Raw genomic sequence first — 21,026 nt, 5'->3', positions numbered from 1 at the left:
CATTTTATCAAACTCTAAAAGAATTATGGTTATTTCGCATCACTCGGTTTATTAGTTTGGTAATAATTATTAAAGGTAGTTACAACCCTAGCCATTGAGTCGAACGGTAGGCAACACAATATCGACTTTGTGCGGGTACATATGGTACATTTCTTCTTGCTGTGAAGCGTAATTATTATTATTAAGATTTTTTAGGCTATTTTGAATCAGCTGTTCTAATTTAATTCTAGAAATTTATTAAAACGTGATTTTTTTAAAAGTATATTATGAGTTTATAAATACCTCAACCAATAGTTATTGTGTCCTATCCTCATTTCTTTATATCTTGGTAGTTAACTAAAGTGTTAAATTTACATAACCTCAACAACAACATTTACACTGCCACTGCACTAAAACTAAACTAACTAGCTCTCTAGCTATAAGAACCATCCTCGTACTTCAAGGGATATAATAAAAAAAGAATTATCGAAATCGGTTCAGCCGTTCTCGAGTTATGCGCTTACCAACACATTTTGCGATTCATTTTTATATTAGACTAGCGCAGCGGTCCGCCCCGGCTTCGCCCGTGGTACATGTTTACGTTTTCTCTACATAAGAACCATCCTCGTACTTCAAGGAATATAATAAAAAAAGAATTATCGAAATCGGTTCAGCCGTTCTCGAGTTATGCGCTTACCAACACTGCACATTTTGCGATTCATTTATATATATATACTAGCGGTCCGCCCCGGCTTCGCCCGTGGTACATAATATTTACGTTTTCTCTACATAAAAACCATCCTCGTACTTCAAGGAATATAATAAAAAAAGAATGATCGAAATCGGTTCAGCCGTTCTCGAGTTATGCGCTTACCAACACATTTTGCGATTCATTTTTATATATAAGATAAGATTATGTGAAAATAACCAGGAAGGTGAAAAACATATTTACGAAAACATAGTAACATAATATGGCTGTCGCTACAATAATTATATTTCAATTTTATCTTTTTATACCTAGTAGAACTGGCCGACGAATAAAAAAAATCGTATTAGAATAAATACAATAAATTACGGAACAAAAAAAGGATTGTAACTGAATTAGGTATGTTTGTTTCTGGGCGCACCGTTTTCGACGACGCGACGCGCGACGTAAGCGTATAGGTATAGGTACCTACTTTGCTAAAACAAACTAATAAAATTGTGTGTCTGTCTGAAAATTCGGAAAAGCATATTTTGCAAGTTTGTAATTACTTTGATAGTTTACCGATTTATAATAATTGTAATTGTAATTGTATAATATATAATTTGCAATGTGGTGAAATTTCATAAAAATCACGGGCCAATTTTTTGTTTTGAATCCCACCGAAAATATAATTGCGTTATTAGAATAATTAATTACTATACCTACCCACGATCAATTATTACAATATAGTCTCAAATGCATACTAGAGAAATATTGCAATTTGATTCAATTAAAATGCATAGCATACAAAAATAAATTCACAACACAAGAAATTCCGCGCGCAAATCATAGCGCGTGTCAATGAAATCAAGAATGTTTTATATCAAGCCGACGCGGACGACGACGCGACGCCGAACAAAAGTACCTACGACGGACGACCACGCTTCGAGTTGCCAAACAACATGAGTAATAAATTGTTTACAAAAAAAACAAGTTTTCCATTTTTCTGTATGAGTAGACAGAACTTCAAAACGCCACCTGCTACGGTTTATATTATGAACGATTGTTATAAAAATAAAAGTTATATTTGTTGGTGTAAACTATTTTATTGATCAATAATTTTGGAATTTAAAATTGTCAACATTGATTACAATAAAACGCAGTTTTATTTTATTACACTATTGTTTTTTTTATCAAAACATGTATTTGAAGTACCATATAATATTATGCTGATCCAAGCATTTTCACTCAAAACTTATATCACTAATGATTTGTAAAAGTAAATTATTTCAATATACATTTCATAACCAACATGTAAGAATAATTATTATTATTCCTACCTACAACAACAAACCTAAAACACTATTTACTATGGGAAAATAACCAGGAAGGTGAAAAACATATTATTATTTACGATTTCGACGCACTCGACTTTTAGTAAAATATAGTAGGGAAACATAATATTATGGTTTTGATTTTTGCTACTAGTATAAGAAAACTGCGTGTTCAAACTACTTGTTTGTCTGTCTGAAAATTCGGAAGTACTTTGGTAGTTTACCGATTTATAATAATATTGTATATATCGTTGTTTAAAAAATATTCAAACACAATAAAATATGATATATGTACTGATTTATCACTGGTTTCAGTGATGAACTGATGAGTCAATTATAGCCACTATACTTTCGTCATACGTGTGTATGATTGATGTGATTTGCAACGTGGTGATATTTCAGAAAAATCACGGGTCAAATTGTCCCACCGAAAATATAACTGCGTTATAAGAATAACTATACCTACGATAAATTATACATAATACAATATAGTCTCAAATGCATACTAGTGAAATATTTTATTTGAATCAATAAAATAAAAAAATAAATAAAAAATAATAATAATACAAAAATAAATTCACAACACAAGAAAATCCGCGCGCAAATCATAGCGCGTGACAATGAAATCAAGAACTTTCGAGCCGACGCGGACGACGAAGGAGCCTAACAAAAGTACCTACAATCATAGGCGGCTCGTGACAAAATTGTATGGCCGTGTTCACTTGAAATAAAACAACGAAAATAGGTACCTACAATAGCGTTAGCAGTACAAAAAAAATGAGCACCACTTTATAAATGTCTATTTATACACTAAAAATTATAGAGTATTTCAAAACGAATTCAATTATTATTTAGCAATAATTAGAAAATCCCCGAATTTGCATTCGTGATCGTATTCATAGTGTTTGTCTACACTAATATTATAAAGACGAAAACTTTGTTTGTTTGTTTGATTGTAATGAATAGGCTCATAAACTACTGGACATTTTACCAATGTTTGCAAGTTTGTGATTACTTTGATAGTTTACCGATTTATAATAATTGTATACTTATATCATTGTTTAAAAATATTCAAACACAATATGATATAGGTACTGATTTATCACTGGTTTCAGTGATGAACTGATGAGTCAATGTTAGCCACAATACTAATCACTTTCGTCATACATGTGTATGAACTATGATTGATGTGATTTGCAATGTGGTGAAATTTCATAAAAATCACGGGCCAATTTTTTGTTTTGAATCCCACCGAAAATACATATATTACTAATTGCGTTATTAGAATAATTAATTACTATACCCACGATCAATTATTACAATTTACAATATAGTCTCAAATGCATACTAGAGAAACATTGCAATTTGAATCAATTAAAATGCATAGCATACAAAAATAAATTCACAACACAAGAAATTCCGCGCGCAAATCATAGCGCGTGTCAATGAAATCAAGAATGTAATTTTATATCAAGCCGACGAGCGACGACGCCGAACTAAAGTACCTACAGTACCATTTACCTTCAGTGTACAATACAGTTTACAGACCTACGACGGACGAACAATAATGAGTAATAAATAAAAAAAAACATAGTTTCTAAGGTCATTAGTTTTATTTTATTTTATTGTTATTTTCTTTGAACGATTGGAAATGAAATTACTCAATTTTTACACAGAACTTTGATTTATTAGAATTATGCTCATTATGCATAAGATAACGAACGCGAATGCACGACATCTAGCGCGTCAATGTCTAAACATCGCCTTTCGTTTAGACATTGACGCGCTAGATCTGTAATAAGTATATAGTCTATGCGCTAGATGTCGTGCTTTATGTCGTGTTTCGCTTGGCAAAAGTCACGCACACTACTGTAGAAGTGTCAAATTTTTCCGGTATTTTACTGTTGTTTTTCTAAGTAAATATTGTAAATTATTGATTAAAAAGGTCGAACGCGCACACATTTCATTATAGAGAAGTGATAAAATGATTAGTTTTAAAGAAATAGTGTCTGTGTTAAGTGTTTAGAGGTAATCAAAAATGTATGGAGGGACGGTCGGAACATCAACCTTAATCTTGATTTTTTACTATATTAAGTCTATCAAACCTGATATATTTGTGTGTTGGTGGCGGTTTATGTGAGGTTTGTTCTAATTTCTAATAGATAATAGATATTATTTAAGTCATGGAGGTATCACCTCCTGATCCACCTGATCCCCCTCCCCCTCCTGAGACTATGAGTGATAATGTGCCCCGTCCAAGGCCAAAACGTCATCTTGACCAGGATGTTGGTGAGGATATTAGAGGTAAAACAAAGAAATCTTCACTAATCGATTGTCCTAACTCTATTTCCATAGATACCGTATATAAGCATCCGCTTCTAGAAGGCCCTATTCGACAGTATTCTGCAACTGACTCGGGACCATTCATTGTTCACTGCAGTAAGATGGAAAATGACCCTGCATCAGGCACCTCGATCCGTGCCATCAAAATCGGTCAACTACTTGTTAGTAACGGCATCAAAAATATTTGCAGAGATGGCATTAAGAAAATCGGCCGCAATAGGGTGGCTATTGAATTCTCAAGCGGTGAAGATGCCAATGTATTTATTGGTCATCCGATATTGGCTCAGCACAACCTTAGCGCAATTATCCCCTTATACAATTATTCTCGAATGGGCATTGTGAGAGGAGTGCCCACTGACATTTCTATGCAGGAATTTGCTGCCAATTTGGAAATCCCTGCGGGCTTTGGGTATATCTTAAAAGCACGTAGGTTAAATAGGAAAAATCGTACGACAGAGAGCACTGAATGGATCCCCACAAACTCCCTAGTTCTAACATTCCAAGGGCAGAAGCTTCCTGACAGGGTCTTCCTGTACAAATCATCCTTAACAGTAGAGCTTTATAGACTGCCAACAATCCAGTGCCTGAAATGCTGTAGGTTTGGCCACATTAAAAACCAATGTAGGTCAAAGCCACGATGTTTTAAATGCTCAAAAGACCATCCCGGTGATGAATGTGAGGTGAGGGAACCAGATGCACATTGCATTAATTGCTCAGGCTCACACTTTGCATCTTACAACTCATGCCCTGAACAAATCCGGCAGAAGAATATTAAATCTGTTATGTCTGAGGAAAGTATATCCTATCAGGAAGCTTCACTCCGATTCTCGACTTCCAAAAAGTCCTATGCTGATGCTTCCCGGTCCGTTCCGTCCTTCAGAGACCAAGCCCCTGAAACATCCTTCCCAAGTATGACACCAAATACCATTTCCTATAAAAAAACTGTCTTCCGTGCTCCCCGCCCTCGCCCTCTTCTGGGTAAAACATACGACAAAGCGGCTCACTCTGAGATAACGCAGGCTCCTCAATCCGTGTTCGGCAATGGATGTGCTTTATCTGGGGCTATCCCCTCCTCCCATTCTTCTATCTCTCCTCTCCCCTCTCCCTCCTCTTATCCTTCATCTAACAACGACTCCAATGTGGTTGTATCTTGCCTTTCATTTGTTTATGACATCTTGAGAATGTACAATGATACTGAATTACCGTCCAACGTGAGATCTGTGCTATGCAAAATTTTTGAAACGGTTCAAGTAAACAATGGCTCCACTGAATTTAATACAATGGAATGCCAGGAGCTTGCGGCCGAAAAAGCATGAACTAATTCGATTAATTAATGATTATGAACCTTTAATTATTGCTATATCGGAGACCTGGTTTATTCCAGAGTCTCGTTTTCATATTTCCACCTACTCTTGTTTACGCGACGACAGAAGTGATGGATACGCTGGATCTGCACTTTTTGTCAAAAGAAATATCCCCTTCTCTAGAATCCCTATCCCATCCCATCATGAAGACATTAATGCTGTAGCAGCAAAAGTCTTAGACTTCACTGTTATATCCCTCTATATCTCAAATCCTAACTCTTCCCTAATCCCAGATTTGTATTATATCTTCTCCTCTCTTCCTGCCCCAATACTTATTTTAGGAGACTTCAACGCCCACCATTCGTGCTGGGGCTCAAACAAAACAGATGCTTTCTCCTTGTCCTTACTAGAATTAATTGATGACCTTAACCTCTGTATTCTTAATACCGGCTCTCCCACTCATCGTGTTACTCCCTCTCAAAACCCTAATAGTGCTGTAGACCTTTCCCTCTGCTCCCCCTCTATATCTTTACTTAGTTCATGGTCTGTTCTCCCTGACTCACGCGGCAGCGATCACTATCCTATTCTTCTGTCCATTAATAAACATTTTTCCAGCTCAAATCCTCCTCCCTTACTTAGGTTTAGATTATCCAAGGCCAAATGGAGCGAATTTTCTCAATCATTGGTTTTGAAAATGAGTTCCGCTCCTTTTATTAATGACATGGACAATGCTCTGAATACCTACTCCTGGTTAGTTGATTCCCTTATCTCTAGTGCCGAACAACATATCCCCTTAAAACCTTTGCATAATTACAAACCCTCAACACCTTGGTGGGATGCAGATTGTTCAGAAATAATCCGTAAAAGAGCCGATGCTGAAAAATTATATACAGCCAACATGTCAAATGAAAATTATATTAACTTTAAAAAAATTTCTGCAGAAGCAAGAAGGCTACTCAGTTCAAAAAAGAGAACAGGTTGGTCAAGGTTCTGCCAATCTCTCTCACCAAGAACTCCCTTATCTCTCATTTGGAAACAAGTCAAAATATTTAGAAATTCACTGAATCCCAACAATATATCATCATCTGATACATCCCAGTGGCTAAATTCTTTCATGAACAAACTTGCTCCCCCAATGGCTCCCAGTTTCGATTCTCTGCCCACAAATCCTTCTTTTATCCCCTCCAGTAACTGCTTTGATGCTCCTTTCTCCATGGACGAGCTATACTGCGCTTTATCTGGGCTTGTTGATTCAACTCCAGGTATTGATGGTATTCCCTACTCCTTCCTTAAGAATTCGCCCCCAGAAATCCTATCTTTATACCTTAACCTAATTAACTCCTTTTTTGCCTACGGATTAATCCCTGAACCCTGGCGAGTCCAAATAATTATACCCATCCTCAAACCTGCAAAGGATCCTTCAGATTTCAACTCTTACAGGCCTATAGCACTGTCATCCTGCTTATTGAAGGTTATGGAGATTTTAATAAAAAACCGATTAGAATGGTTCGTCGAAAATCAAAATTTACTCCCCAAAACCCAATTTGGCTTCAGAAAAGGGGTGAGCACACTAGATAGTGTTGCTATTTTAACAACAGATATCCAGATAGCTCTCCAAAAGGGACAGTTCCTTGTGGGGGCCTTTCTCGACATTCACTCAGCATACGATAACGTCTTACTTCCTGTGCTCAGGCAGAAAATGCAAAATCTGAGTATTCCAGCGAGGATAACACGCTACGTTTGCAACCTCTTTATGTCCAGGTCAATTTGCGTACGTCAAGGGGACTCTCTATCTGCTCCCAGGTATGTATGGAAAGGTCTGCCACAGGGATCTGTCCTTAGCCCTCTTCTGTTTAGTTTGTATACCCACGATTTAGAATGTTCTGTTCAAAATTTTTGTGAAATCTTGCAATACGCGGATGATATTGCTTTATATGTTAGTTGCCCAAACATCAACGAGGCTGAAGTGAGATTAAACACTGCTTTGTTCTATCTCCACCAATGGTTGGATGAACATGGCCTCTCTCTTTCAGTCACCAAAAGCTCTTCGGTCATATTTTCTCGTAAGAGGAACATTCCTCCTCTGCTCCTAAAATATAAATCAGAAACGTTTCCCACTAGTAGTTCCATTAAATTTTTAGGCATACATTTAGATTCTAAATTATCAGGCAAATCTCACTCGAAGTACGTTATGGATAAGTGTGAAAAAGGCATTAATGTAATGCGTGCTCTATCAGGGGTAAGTTGGGGTTCTCATCCTTTCTGTCAAAAAATTTTGTATAACGCCATAGTCCGGAGTCATTTTGACTACGGTTCTTTCCTGTTAGAACCATGCAATAAATCTTGCAATACGAGTTGGGATAAGGTCCAGGCTAAGTGTTTACGCATTATCATAGGTGCGATGAAGTCCACCGCGATTAATGCGCTACAGGTAGAATGTGGAGAGCCCCCGCTCAAACTAAGAAAACAATATCTTTGTGATAGATTCCTATGTAAAGTCCTGCAAATCTCTGACCATCCTCTTATCTCCAAACTCCATACACTATACAGCCTGGTTGGAAACAACAGCTCCTATCCTCTATTAAACTCACTCTGCTATTTCTTAAACCTCCCTTCTCCCTCTTATCAAATTACCTGCAATCCCCTATTCACTATCCCGTTTCAGGCAATTGTTTTTCGCCCTAATATCCATTGCTTCAGTATTAAGAAAGGACCTGGTGCTAATGAGAACTTCAACCGAATCATAGCTGAGGAGTTCCATGGTTGGACAACTGTTTTTACGGATGCCTCAAAGCTATCGAATACTGACAATGTAGGAATCGCCGTCTGGATCCCAAAATTCTCCATAATGCTATGTCGCAAATGCCCACCGCTGACATCCTCTTACACGGGAGAGGCATTGGCTATCCTGGAAGCCGTCTCATATATTCTCTCTCATGACATGGATCAATCTATCATCTGCTCCGACTCCCAAAGCTGCTTAAATTCTTTATGTTCTAACCTATTCCGAGCCAAAATTAAACATCCTATTATCCTCAAAATAAAAGAACTCCTATTTGAATGTCATGAGAGAAATATTCGTGTGACATTGACCTGGATCCCCAGTCATTGTGGTATCCTCGGCAATGAGTCAGCAGACTGGTGTGCCAAGACTGCCTCCAGGATGGCATCTGAGTCCCACAATCTAGTATATTCCCAAGATCTTTTATCGCTTGCTCAACTGCGCCTCACTGAATCATGGAAAGCCTCTTGGAAATCATCCCAATTAATGAAAGGTAAGTTTTATGCCTCAATCCAGGGTGATATTCCATCCAGACCTTGGTTCTCAAAATTCAAAAAGGTAAGTAAGCCAGTTACTTCTGTGATCTGTCGAATAAGGCTTGGTCATTCATGTACCCCTGTCCATTTGGCTAAGATTCGGGTAAGGGATAGCTCACTATGTGAATGTGGCATAGACGAGGGCACATTAGACCATATCTTCCTCAACTGTCCTAATCACTCCCCTTCCCTGTATGATTTCCTTCCTCCAGATATCCCTAGACCCACTAACATGAACACTCTTTTAGCAATGTTAAACTCACCTATAATTGAAATTCTTTCCAACTTTATCACAACTAATAAACTAAAATTATAATTTACACCTAGATTAATTTACTATAAATATATAATATATATTAACAATATTGAGTAGCCCTATTTCGTTTGTTTTTAACTAACTCTCATATCATTTATTATCTGTCTGAATTAACAGTACTAATTTTTATGTTGTGTATCTATATATTGTGTTTGTCTCTTTTTGTTTTAGGTATATCTGTGTTTTGATTGACATCGGTATAATAATGTTAGCTCAAGCGTGTATTATCTTCCCAACGTGACATTGGCAGAATTGTACTCAAACAAAATTGCCACCCTTCGAAAAAATTGAATTGATTGAACTTTTTGACAATTTGACGTCTCATTGTTAAATGTTGCCATTTCTATGGAGGTTAAACGTGAGTCAAATGATAACATATCACACCAAGTGATATAGGTCTACCAGAATCTGATGGCATATTTATATTTAAAAAATAAAAGATTTTCATGTGGCAACTTTATTTGACAACTATCAAATTGGTTGTCAAATTATTTGTATTGATGATTAATTTTTAGGATTTTGTCTTCAAAATCTTCGAAATGTCGATAAAACCGCTGCGATCACAAGCAAAAGGTGTTGTTTACAATGTGTATAGAAAAATATTCGATGAAGAAGGGTCAAACACATCACAATTTTCAATTTTAAAGCGCATGAAAGATTTTATTGCTAAATTGGACTTACCCGTTTTGATACTTTAAATTAAAAATGTTATAAATAGGTAACTATGTTTGTTGATTAAAATATAATTTTATGAAAACTTATTACAGGAGTTTCCAATTCGGATATTTGTCAAGTCCAAGGTGTACAAGTCAATAGGCATGACGACAGTATCCATAAATGATCGAATTAGTGTTTTTAAGGGAAAATGCATAATAAATAAATTAAAAATAGTGACTTAGAAATATTAAAAACATTAAGATTAATGAGATTATCAATAAAATAAAACATTGAAATTCTGCAGTCGGCCATATTGACTGAAACACGCGTGACGTCACGTCTTTGTAAACAACTTCGCGTCAGGTGTATTTTGTTGTTATGAATATGTTAAGAATACGCATTTTTATATATTTTATATTTTTTCACGTATGCTTTATCGACTCAGAACAGAAATATAATTGCGAATTCACGAATATGTGGTTCGGGTTTCTCTGCGTCAAATTTATACAATCATTATTCCTTTCATATTATTTTCTCGCTTTAAACAATTACTAACACTTTTTTTGGGTATTATTTTTATGTAGATTCACATTGCAATACTGCACACCACTTATAAACTTTGAAATTAGATTCTATAACACTTAATAATTAAATACTATTACGTATTTACGTAAGAGTGACGTCACGCCTACGCCATGACACCTGTGAGCTGTTTTGGCACAGTTAATAAATATTTATTGAAAAATGGCTTTTATCTTCGTTAAATTTAAGTATATTAGCAAAATATAGGGTTTTTCTTGTTTAATAAACGTATACACACATTATGGAAGAGGTTTTGAAAATCTTTCGTCATGCCATATAATGTGTTAATACTTACGAAAATAAACATGATTTTATTTTATTATTGTTTTATTTTTTAAAAATTATAATCAATCGTTAAAAATTGTAAAAAGTTTTGATCTGCATTATCATTACATCCATATTTTCACATGCCATAATGATATATATTCAAATATAGGTATGTGTAAATACTTAATATTATGTATTACCTTTAGAAAAGTAATATGTATATTATACATGTAATAAGTACCTACATAATATTACGTGGATATCTCATTATTAAATAGAGTATTATCCACTTGTGTAATGTGACTAATGATATTGAGGACAAAATAAAAAATACGCAGTATCAAGATCGTTCAGTCCATTTTCCCTAGGGTTGCACACTCAAAATTTTGATTTCCCTAATTGCCATCAGATTCTGGTTTACCTATAGCTTCGATACACAGCTTCGATAGCTTCATTAATTGTATTTCAATTATTTTAATTTAATTTTCATGCAAACTACAGAGCTCTACATCATCAATTAAATTCAAGTATTAACCATTTTATCAAGTAATATTACTAGTATGTATACCTTAAAAACCAATATTATACTTTGATATAAATACTGTAAATAAAAGTGATATATATTCATAAACATCTTTATTAGTATAGGAATACACATATGTGTAGGTGAATATTTAATACTATGAGAAAATTAACAATTGACCCTAAATACTTTTGACTTAACCATATTTTACCTAAACATAGTTATAGATAATTAGACGGTATAAATTACGAAAAGGATATAAACATATTGTTATATTATGTTTATGACAACAAAGACCATCATACTTTATGTATGAATATTGCACGTTCAATTATAACATATTTTATTAAATAGTTTCTAGACAAAATTCATATAATCTATTCAATATTATTTTCCTCTTCTTCCATAGGTTCAATTTTAACGCTTACAAAATCAGTTGGCTCTAACTCATATTCATTATTTTCAACCTCTTGTTTACAAACGACCTCTGTGAACTTTGGATGTATATCACTCTGAGATTCAGATTGTTCCGTTGAATTATCTTGCGTTTCATCATCAGAATGTTCATCATTATCATCCGATTCTCCAGTACTTTCATTATTTTTATCCAATTGTAGTTTATTTGCCAATGTTACAAAGTCTCCTATAAGCAAATCTGTGACTTTTTTCTTGGGCGGTCCGAAAATGTTTGTCATGGTTTGCTCGTCTAAGTTCAAATTGCATTCTCTTGGTTCTAATCGCGAATAATAGTCCTTTATGTTGATTGCTGCTCCGTTGAGATCGTGGCGTTTCCGTAGATGCTTTATTATTGTTCGCTTGACTGCGTATGATTTTGGGCAGCATTTGCACTGAAACAATAAAGAAAATATTTAAAAAAAAAGTATGAAACGTGTTATCATGACTGATGTAGTCAAATTTGCAAAATAATAAGGATTGGAAAGTAAGTTATCCTTATCTTCATATTGTCTTAAGATTTTTGTAGTATGTATGTTAGACTTTATCACAAGACACACACTTTTTACTATATTATACTGATTTATTTTTTATTATAATATTTTTTTTTTTAAATCCACTTAATACTAATTACTTAATCTGAAATTTCTTATAGGGAGAAATTTTTATTAATTAACTTAATAAATATTTTTTCTCTTCCTAAAATCTACATCTACACATTAAAAAAAATACTCACTCTAAATATATTCATAGTGCTATGCGTCATGACATGATGCCGCAACCCGGAACTGCTTGTGACCGTCTTCTGACATATTGGACACGTGAACTGTGTGTTCGTGTGCGACGTGCGCAAGTGACGCAACATGTAACGCTCGTCTTGGTACTTTTTATCTGAAAAAAAAAAATATTTTTTCGCTTTTTTTACACAATATTAAGTATATTTCCAAGTACTTAAAAAAAAAAATTTCGCTTCAAAATTTTACACAATATTGAGTATAGTCAGTAAGTATATTGATACATTTGAGAATATTACTACTTTTCAAGTTATAAAATTGCTTAAAAATGTTGGATAGATTATTTTTGAAATGAGTTTTGCTGATGGTCGTTATTAATAAAATAGGGCAAAGATAATAAATATTTTTAATTGTGGCTTTTAAACCAAATTACAAATCGATGCAGCACTTATAAGAGTTTTAGAAAACAAGATTTATTTTTGCAACATAAATAAATGAATTCTAATATTATGCTATACATTATTAAAATGTATAGCATAATATTAGAATTAATTAATTTTTTAATTAATTTATTCATGTTATTAAAATCAAAGGAACTTCATAACGTGAAAATACCTCAACAATTATTATAAAACATACATACCGCAAAGTGGACATTTAACATTCTCCGATTTGGCTATGTGCGTTTTCATATGTTCCCGCAGTGAACAGGCGCTTGTGAATAACTTACTGCATATTGTACACGTTTCCAAATCTAGGAAAAATATTTAAAAAAAATCAATTTTTTTACCCATGTATCAGATTATGGACTTTTTAATATATCTTAAATTATAATGAAATCATTTTTTTTTAAGTTTACTTTTTAATAATTTATTCAATAACAAAACAACTCACTTTCTCCTGTATGTCTTCTTATATGGTACGTAAGTTTGGATTTCTGCACGAAAGTCTGTCCACAGTAAAGGCAAGCGTACGACGTGTCCTTAGAATGCGTCCTGTAAAAAAATTATATTTTTAAGAGCAGAAAGATGTACATATTAATAAATTAATAGTCTACATTAACATTTTTTATTGCGTTAATCTCTGACGTCATCCCTTCTGTGTTACGTGTACAGCGAAGGTGCGGTTTCAATGCGGACCAAATAGAGCATGTTCTTAGCGCAGAGTGAGGCAGCAGTACCATGGATGCGGCCTTCAAATGTAGCTGAACGAAAGATACACAAAGGGGGCGGGGCTTAAAATATACACAGCTCTGACGTCACATATCACGTGACGCAGCACATTGGTTACACGAACCGCACGCGCCACAGTTATAGTTCGATTCAAACTTAATGGCGGCTCGGAAGTTAGGTGCAAATACGAGTGTGGGTGCGCACAGGTCCCTTAACGTCCCGCCAATACTTAAAATTGTTTTCTGTCCATCGGATCGTAACATTAGAAATTTAGGTTAACATAAAATTACTTATTAGTCTTGTAGGCTAGATTGTAATTTATATAAAGTGCTATTTTAAATTAGTTATAAAAAAAAATTGGTTATCTGTAAAGTCGGTTTACTGACGATAGTTGAACGTGACAACGTCCGATTGTGCTTCTTTGTCGCTCGTTCCACGCTCTCGCTTGCACTTCAAGCCTTACATGGAACGCCTCAGAGCGAGGTAACGGCGCATGAGTCATGTTTTTTCGTGCGTGCAGCCGGCTCTATCGAATTATAAGACGTCACGTCAAAAATCGGAAAGTACGTTGTTCCGAGCCGCCATTAAGTTCCGTACGTAAGAACCGTACCTAGTGTGCGACGTGCACGCGCCCTTGTCGGCGAAGGTGCGGTCGCAGTGCGGGCAGGCGTAGGGCCGCTCGCCCGTGTGGCGCCGCTCGTGCCGCAGCATGTTGGAGCGCTGCACGAACCGTACTGTACCTAGTGTGCGACGTGCACGCGCCCTTGTCGGCGAAGGTGCGGTCGCAGTGCGGGCAGGCGTAGGGCCGCTCGCCCGTGTGGCGCCGCTCGTGCCGCAGCATGTTGGAGCGCTGCACGAACCGTACTGTACCTAGTGTGCGACGTGCACGCGCCCTTGTCGGCGAAGGTGCGGTCGCAGTGCGGGCAGGCGTAGGGCCGCTCGCCCGTGTGGCGCCGCTCGTGCCGCAGCATGTTGGAGCGCTGCACGAACCGTACTGTACCTAGTGTGCGACGTGCACGCGCCCTTGTCGGCGAAGGTGCGGTCGCAGTGCGGGCAGGCGTAGGGCCGCTCGCCCGTGTGGCGCCGCTCGTGCCGCAGCATGTTGGAGCGCTGCACGAACCGTACTGTACCTAGTGTGCGACGTGCACGCGCCCTTGTCGGCGAAGGTGCGGTCGCAGTGCGGGCAGGCGTAGGGCCGCTCGCCCGTGTGGCGCCGCTCGTGCCGCAGCATGTTGGAGCGCTGCACGAACCGTACTGTACCTAGTGTGCGACGTGCACGCGCCCTTGTCGGCGAAGGTGCGGTCGCAGTGCGGGCAGGCGTAGGGCCGCTCGCCCGTGTGGCGCCGCTCGTGCCGCAGCATGTTGGAGCGCTGCACGAACCGCATGGGGCAGTACGAGCACGCGTGCCGCGGGCCCTCGTGGATCTGCACGTGCTCGCGGTACGAGTCCTTCTTCTGCAATAGAAATAATAAGCACATGAGTAACGCGTGAAGAACATTTTCACTAAGGGCCGATTTTTCAATCCTTGGTTAAAATTTATCCGTCCAATAAAATATTACACAAACATATTTTTAAAATGTCACATGTAAACTGTCATATACGGACAATTAGAATACATTTTTGAAATGGTTGTTTAATACGTTATTCGATGAATAAGTTTTAACCAAGGATAGAAAAATCAGCCCTAAGAAAAATAACGGTTTAAAATCTGGCTTGATTTCAAATTAACATTTTCGGTTATTTTATTACAAAAATATTGACAAAAGAAATCTCGGAAAATACAAAAAAAGATTGATAATCAGACACATCCAACAAATGACAATGATAAATAATAATATGGCCATATAAAAAAAATACATTTAACCAACACTTTTTATAAAAGTTAAAACATACCGCAAACACTTTCCCACAATAGTCACACGTAAAGCTCTGTCTATTCGGCAGGTGATCTTGTTTGTGCATGTAAAGTGATGATTTGTACTGGAAAGACTTTCCACACTCAGGGCATTCGAACGGATGTCTTCCTGGATGACGGAGCAGGTAGTGCAGTTTTCTGTAAAGTTTAGAGTTAAAATAATTCTGTGTATTATTAATTTTCATTATTCATAACTTAAAAAAAGAGGAGACTTATTTCATTGTCCTATGTGTGAATCCGCAAGGGTGATATTACAGTTAATCTGTTATTGTTAGAAAGTATTTTAAAAAAAATAACGTCTATGTTAATTTATGTATGTAATTTTAATTTCGTATTTAAGTAAGTTAAGTTTATTTTGTATAATAAAATTGTATCTCTGTCGCATTGGGAATTGTCCTGTAATAGCAAGTGATGTTTTTTAAATAAATAAATAAAAATAATTTTTTTGCCATTTGAAAAAAAAATGGCTAAATGCATCTTCACACGTGAGCTGCCGGGCTACAAACCGCACTCCCCTGTAGCCCACCTCTCGTCCATAGTCTGCAGCACCTCCCTGCACAGCTTGCACTTGAACTTGCCGCTGGCTCCGTGCGCCTGCGTCACGTGGCAGCTGCCGGGCTACAAACCGCACTCCCCTGTAGCCCACCTCTCGTCCATAGTCTGCAGCACCTCCCTGCACAGCTTGCACTTGAACTTGCCGCTGGCTCCGTGCGCCTGCGTCACGTGGCAGCTGCCGGGCTACAAACCGCACTCCCCTGTAGCCCACCTCTCGTCCATAGTCTGCAGCACCTCCCTGCACAGCTTGCACTTGAACTTGCCGCTGGCTCCGTGCGCCTGCGTCACGTGGCAGCTGCCGGGCTACAAACCGCACTCCCCTGTAGCCCACCTCTCGTCCATAGTCTGCAGCACCTCCCTGCACAGCTTGCACTTGAACTTGCCGCTGGCTCCGTGCGCCTGCGTCACGTGGCAGCTGCCGGGCTACAAACCGCACTCCCCTGTTATAGCCCACCTCTCGTCCATAGTCTGCAGCACCTCCCTGCACAGCTTGCACTTGAACTTGCCGCTGGCTCCGTGCGCCTGCGTCACGTGCGCGCTGCACGAGCGCGCGGTCGCAAACTCGCGCCCGCACTCGTGGCAGCTGACCGCCTTCGGTTTTGACGAACGGGCCGCGTGGACTGTCTGCAATGCACAAGAACTGTGTTATTTATTTTTGACAATTTTTCAATATCGGGGTAAAGTAATTCGTAAACATAAAGATAAATACCATAAAACTTTATTAAAACATAACCAAAGCAAAAATACTGAATGACTTTGTTATAAAAATATCACTAGCGACCCGCCCCGGCTTCGCACGGGTGCAATGCTGATACTAAATATACTACAGAAAAATTGTGAACGTTGTATAGGTATAAAAATATAGCGGCCCGCTCCGGCATCGCACGGGTATAAAATACATAGCCGGGCGGCCGCAAACGCTACGTCCCGCAATTTTTAAATCTGTAATATCTTCGAAAATATTCACTTAAATCATACGGTGTAAAGGGCCATATAGATCTATATTAAATGAACAATGTATCCATGGTATTTAATTGGTTAAGGATTGATGCTGTATTGGTTAAAATCACTTCGAAAATTAGCCATTATTTGTCGTAAAAAGTAAATGACAAAAAAAGTTATTGTGGGTTATCCATAAGAGATAGACATATACCATCGCGGACTTTTCTGTAGACCTTTTCAATGTGTATAATACTTAGTACATTACTTTGATAAAACTCGTAGGGTTCAGCCTGCGTTTGCAATGTAAGCGGAATAAATGTAATTTTTTACGACATCACATGAGAAACCTCAAAAATAACAGTACTTCTCCACTACTTAATGGATCTTATTATACATATAAACCTTCCTCTTGAATCACTCTATCTATTAAAAAAAACCGCATCAAAATCCGTTGCGTAGTTTCAAAGATTTAAGCGTACAAAGGGACATAGGGACATAGGGACAGGGAAAGCGACTTTGTTTTATACTATGTAGTGATGGTCATTATGACATTTTTTTTATTTGAAAAATCACAATTACAAGTGGTTTAAAATAATATTAACTTCACCTTAACATGCACTTTCAAGGATTTCTTCTGACTCAATGGTCTGTACACACAAGGATCTAAACAGCAATACAGCTTCCTTGCTTCCGGATGGTTCTCGTCAAAATGCGTGCGAATTTCCTCAAGAGACGGTAATAAGATGCAACAAACACAGCATTTCAACAAATATATGTTCATCCGAGTTCTTTCATTGATATGTTCCTGCATGTAGTGATGTGTGAACCAAACCTAAAAGTAAAATATTAGTTTTAGCGTTACCAGCTTCAATACTCAGGATGATGTCACAAAATGGTATTTTATTTTTTATATCAGTCAAAAAATTTACTGAATTATTTGCAATGATCATGTTATGATTCTAAAATATTAAAAATATTAAATTACATGCAAAGAGAAAATGTATAAAGGAAATGAAATGACCTTATCACCAAAAGTTTTAGAACATTCTTCACACTTATAAAACTCATCTTTATATTTTTCCAAATGTACTTTTATCTGATGTAATTCTCTGTCTGGTTCATTCCAGAATAGAGTAGGACAATATTTACACTTAAAACCTAGATGGGGACTGAAACAATTCTCATATTCTAATTCATCCCAATGTAAGGAAAGATGTTTCCTTGTAGATTCTCGATTATCAAATTCCTTATCGCAAAACTGACATATCCAGAGATCTTCAAATTGACCCAATTCTGCCGTTATATGATTTCTAAGTTCATTATAAGTTTCGAAAGTCGTAGCACACACTCTACATGAGTACAATGATACAGTTTTCATGCAATGCATTTTAGATACATGAACTGCTAACGAATTTGGATCATCTAATTTTGTTTTACATATCGTACACTCTATTTCTTTCGCCTCAAATTTAGTATTATAATCAACATCTGAGTTTTCTGGTACTGTTTTTATATCTATATCTTTTAACATTTTATCTATGTAGTTGAAATAGCACTTTTCCAAGATAACTAATTCTAGTAGAGTCATATCAAAGTCCTCTTCACCTTGATAATCTATAATTTCTTCACTTATACTGTCATTTTTACTGCCATCACCTGCTTCATCATTTTCAGTCTTCATATCTTCATCTTTGCCCTCATCATCTTTTAAATCATCATTTCTTATTTCACCATCTTTCACTTCATTTTCTTTTGTTTCCTCACTTTTACTATCATTATTACTCTTGACTTGTTCATCATCAGAATGGACTTCTTGTTTTACTTCTGGTACAACACTTATATCAATATTTGGTTCATTTTGGTTAAACATTCCATCAGTTTGGTTGGAATAATCTTGGATTGCAAACGGTTTCTGCATTCCAACATATCCACATCTCATTTGACTTCTTAATTCCTCATGAATAAACTGCGGACTGACATCAACACCTTTAACAAAAAACGGTGGATCCTTCCCAGAAACCATATTGGAGAAGCATTTTAATGTGAAATGATGGTACCCCATGTAATGACTGAAGAACGTTGATGCTGGATTATCTGTTTTAGAACATAGGAGGCATAGGAACTTGCATTGTGAGTCGAGTTGCCACAATTCTCCGAATATACATGAAATATTTGTGACATTATGCTTTTGATACAAATGGGTAGTATAATTGTCATCAGCTGGCACTCTAAAGTGACATAGACGGCAATGGACAAGGTTGTGTACAGTTTTTAAGTGATTTCTCAACAAATCTTCCACAGGGAAAGATTCCACACATTGAGAACAAGGCCAAGGTGTGTGGAATTTTTCATGTGCTTTCCATGCTTCTCTATCGGGAACAAAGTATCTGAAAATTTTTATATAAAGTGTTGTATTTTAAAAATTACAGTAACAATAACTAACAGCAATTGATTGAATCCTAGTAAGCTGATGAGGGAAATATTATCTATTCTAATATTATAAAGCTGAAGAGTTTGTTGGTTTGTTTGTTTGAACACGCTAATCTCAGGAACTACTGATTCCTCCAATTTGAAAAATTCTTTTGGTGTTAAATAGCCCATTTATTGAGGAAGGCTAAAGGCTATAAATCATCACGCTGAGACCAACAGAAGCGGAGCAATGCGGGTGTAACCGCGGAGCACAGAGCTAGTGTTTATATAAAAATCAAAACTAGTGTAGTAACCGTTTGTTTAAAATTCAGATAATATTGTGTTTTGGTATTGAAGCAGACTGTAAATACAAACGTGAATTTACCTGCATATCCCGCAAAAATCTTTTTTGTGATTTAAAACATAGTGAATTATAATTTTAGGTCTGTTTATGAACCATTCAGGACATAGTAAACAACTGTATGGGCCTGTCGTATTGAAATCCTTCAGATATAGCCAGACATCGGTCGGACGTTTGATAAGGGCTTGGGATACCAAAGCATTCGATGTAGAATTTGTACGATTCAGTTTAATTGTAACACCATATTTCTTAATCGGTATAATTTTTTTCTTCTTGGGTTTTTTTTCATGAATTTTGATATCCACCGGAAAGTCTTGGGGATTTATTTTCTTTGCTGCTGCTAATAACGATAGCGGCTCATCGTCAGATTCATCGGAACCCATGGTAAAATAATATGAAACAACCTTTTAACCTATAATTAACTAAATTAGCTGATATTTTTTTAGAAAATCCTAAAAAACATTTTTTAATCAATATCAAATTCTCGGTTGAGATTGGTTGATCAACAGACAAATTTACTGCAAAAACGTAGGTTTGACATAAATTCATTCAATTTTAGCCAATGTCTGATGATCTAAAAGTATTTTAGCCAATCCAATCGATAGAAACGTGTGAAATATTTTTTGTTTACTTTACGACACTGTGACACAAGCGTCAAAATTGTCAAGTGTCAACTAAAAACAATGTCACAAACAATGTGGAGTGTTTATAGTCTATGGAGTTCCACAAAAGAAGTCTCGTTGAACGCTGTCGCGTCGGCGACTAAAATAATGTTGCCAATATTATTCAATCACATGTCCCCAGAGCTGGGGAAATATCTTATAATAATAAGGGGAAATATATATAATATCTTGGAATATTCATATTTCATTATTGGTGCTGATTATGAATATTTAAATTGTAGAGAGAGCTGGTCTGTATCGGTTTCCTATCTGTTGTTTTTAAGCACCAGTGCTAATTTCGGTGTTTGAATTATATACCTACCCTTATTTATTTAAGTTTCTTAAAGCAATCCTGCTTAGCAAGGCCAATTTTTTTAGGAGGGGAGCACAGGAGATCCATAGTACGGGCCACGGGGTTTACTCAGTTTGAGCTCCCACTTCATTATAAACGCAATCTTGACTGGGTAAGAAATAAAAAAACAGAATTTTTAATAAGGTTCAAATCATAGTGGATT

General features: G+C 36.6%; 2 protein-coding genes across 2 annotated transcripts; one reads left to right on the top strand and one right to left on the bottom strand.

Moving 5' to 3' along the window:
* Window positions 1–4,077: 4,077 nt before the first annotated feature.
* LOC149903604 (uncharacterized) lies at window positions 4,078–9,506 on the top strand. Its single transcript, XM_090108609.1, has one exon. The coding sequence runs from the start codon at window positions 4,182–4,184 to the stop codon at window positions 5,655–5,657; it is 1,476 nt and encodes a 491-aa protein (XP_089964735.1). The 5' UTR covers window positions 4,078–4,181; the 3' UTR covers window positions 5,658–9,506.
* A 1,945-nt stretch (window positions 9,507–11,451) lies between these two features.
* On the bottom strand, window positions 11,452–20,338 carry LOC149903603 (uncharacterized). The gene is made up of 10 exons (XM_090108721.1): window positions 19,874–20,338; window positions 18,101–19,466; window positions 17,687–17,911; window positions 16,592–16,761; window positions 15,561–15,720; window positions 14,928–15,121; window positions 13,390–13,490; window positions 13,139–13,249; window positions 12,498–12,652; window positions 11,452–12,156 (listed from the first exon to the last, which is right to left on the bottom strand). Exons 1-10 carry the CDS (start codon window positions 20,230–20,232, stop codon window positions 11,686–11,688), a joined length of 3,312 nt encoding a protein of 1,103 aa, XP_089964847.1. The 5' UTR covers window positions 20,233–20,338; the 3' UTR covers window positions 11,452–11,685.
* Between the last annotated feature and the right edge of the window lie 688 nt (window positions 20,339–21,026).

This window comes from Colias eurytheme, chromosome 13 (assembly GCF_061535395.1).
Source record: "Colias eurytheme isolate Ceu_HAF_F1 chromosome 13, ilColEury1 Martin Lab GWU primary, whole genome shotgun sequence".
Classification (NCBI taxonomy): Eukaryota; Metazoa; Arthropoda; class Insecta; order Lepidoptera; family Pieridae; genus Colias; species Colias eurytheme.
This window is presented reverse-complemented; position numbering and strand designations above follow the sequence as displayed.

Excerpts from the sequence above, each read along its gene's own strand:
- LOC149903604 (XM_090108609.1), top strand. The coding sequence starts at position 4,182 with ATGGAGGTATCACCTCCTGATCCACCTGATCCCCCTCCCCCTCCTGAG.
- LOC149903603 (XM_090108721.1), bottom strand. The coding sequence starts at position 20,232 with ATGGGTTCCGATGAATCTGACGATGAGCCGCTATCGTTATTAGCAGCA. Across the intron at positions 12,653-13,138 it reads TGTTAAATGTCCACTTTGCG|ATAAAAAGTACCAAGACGAG; the intron begins GTATGTATGTTT and ends TTTTTTTTTCAG. Across the intron at positions 12,157-12,497 it reads GCACTATGAATATATTTAGA|TGCAAATGCTGCCCAAAATC; the intron begins GTGAGTATTTTT and ends TTATTGTTTCAG.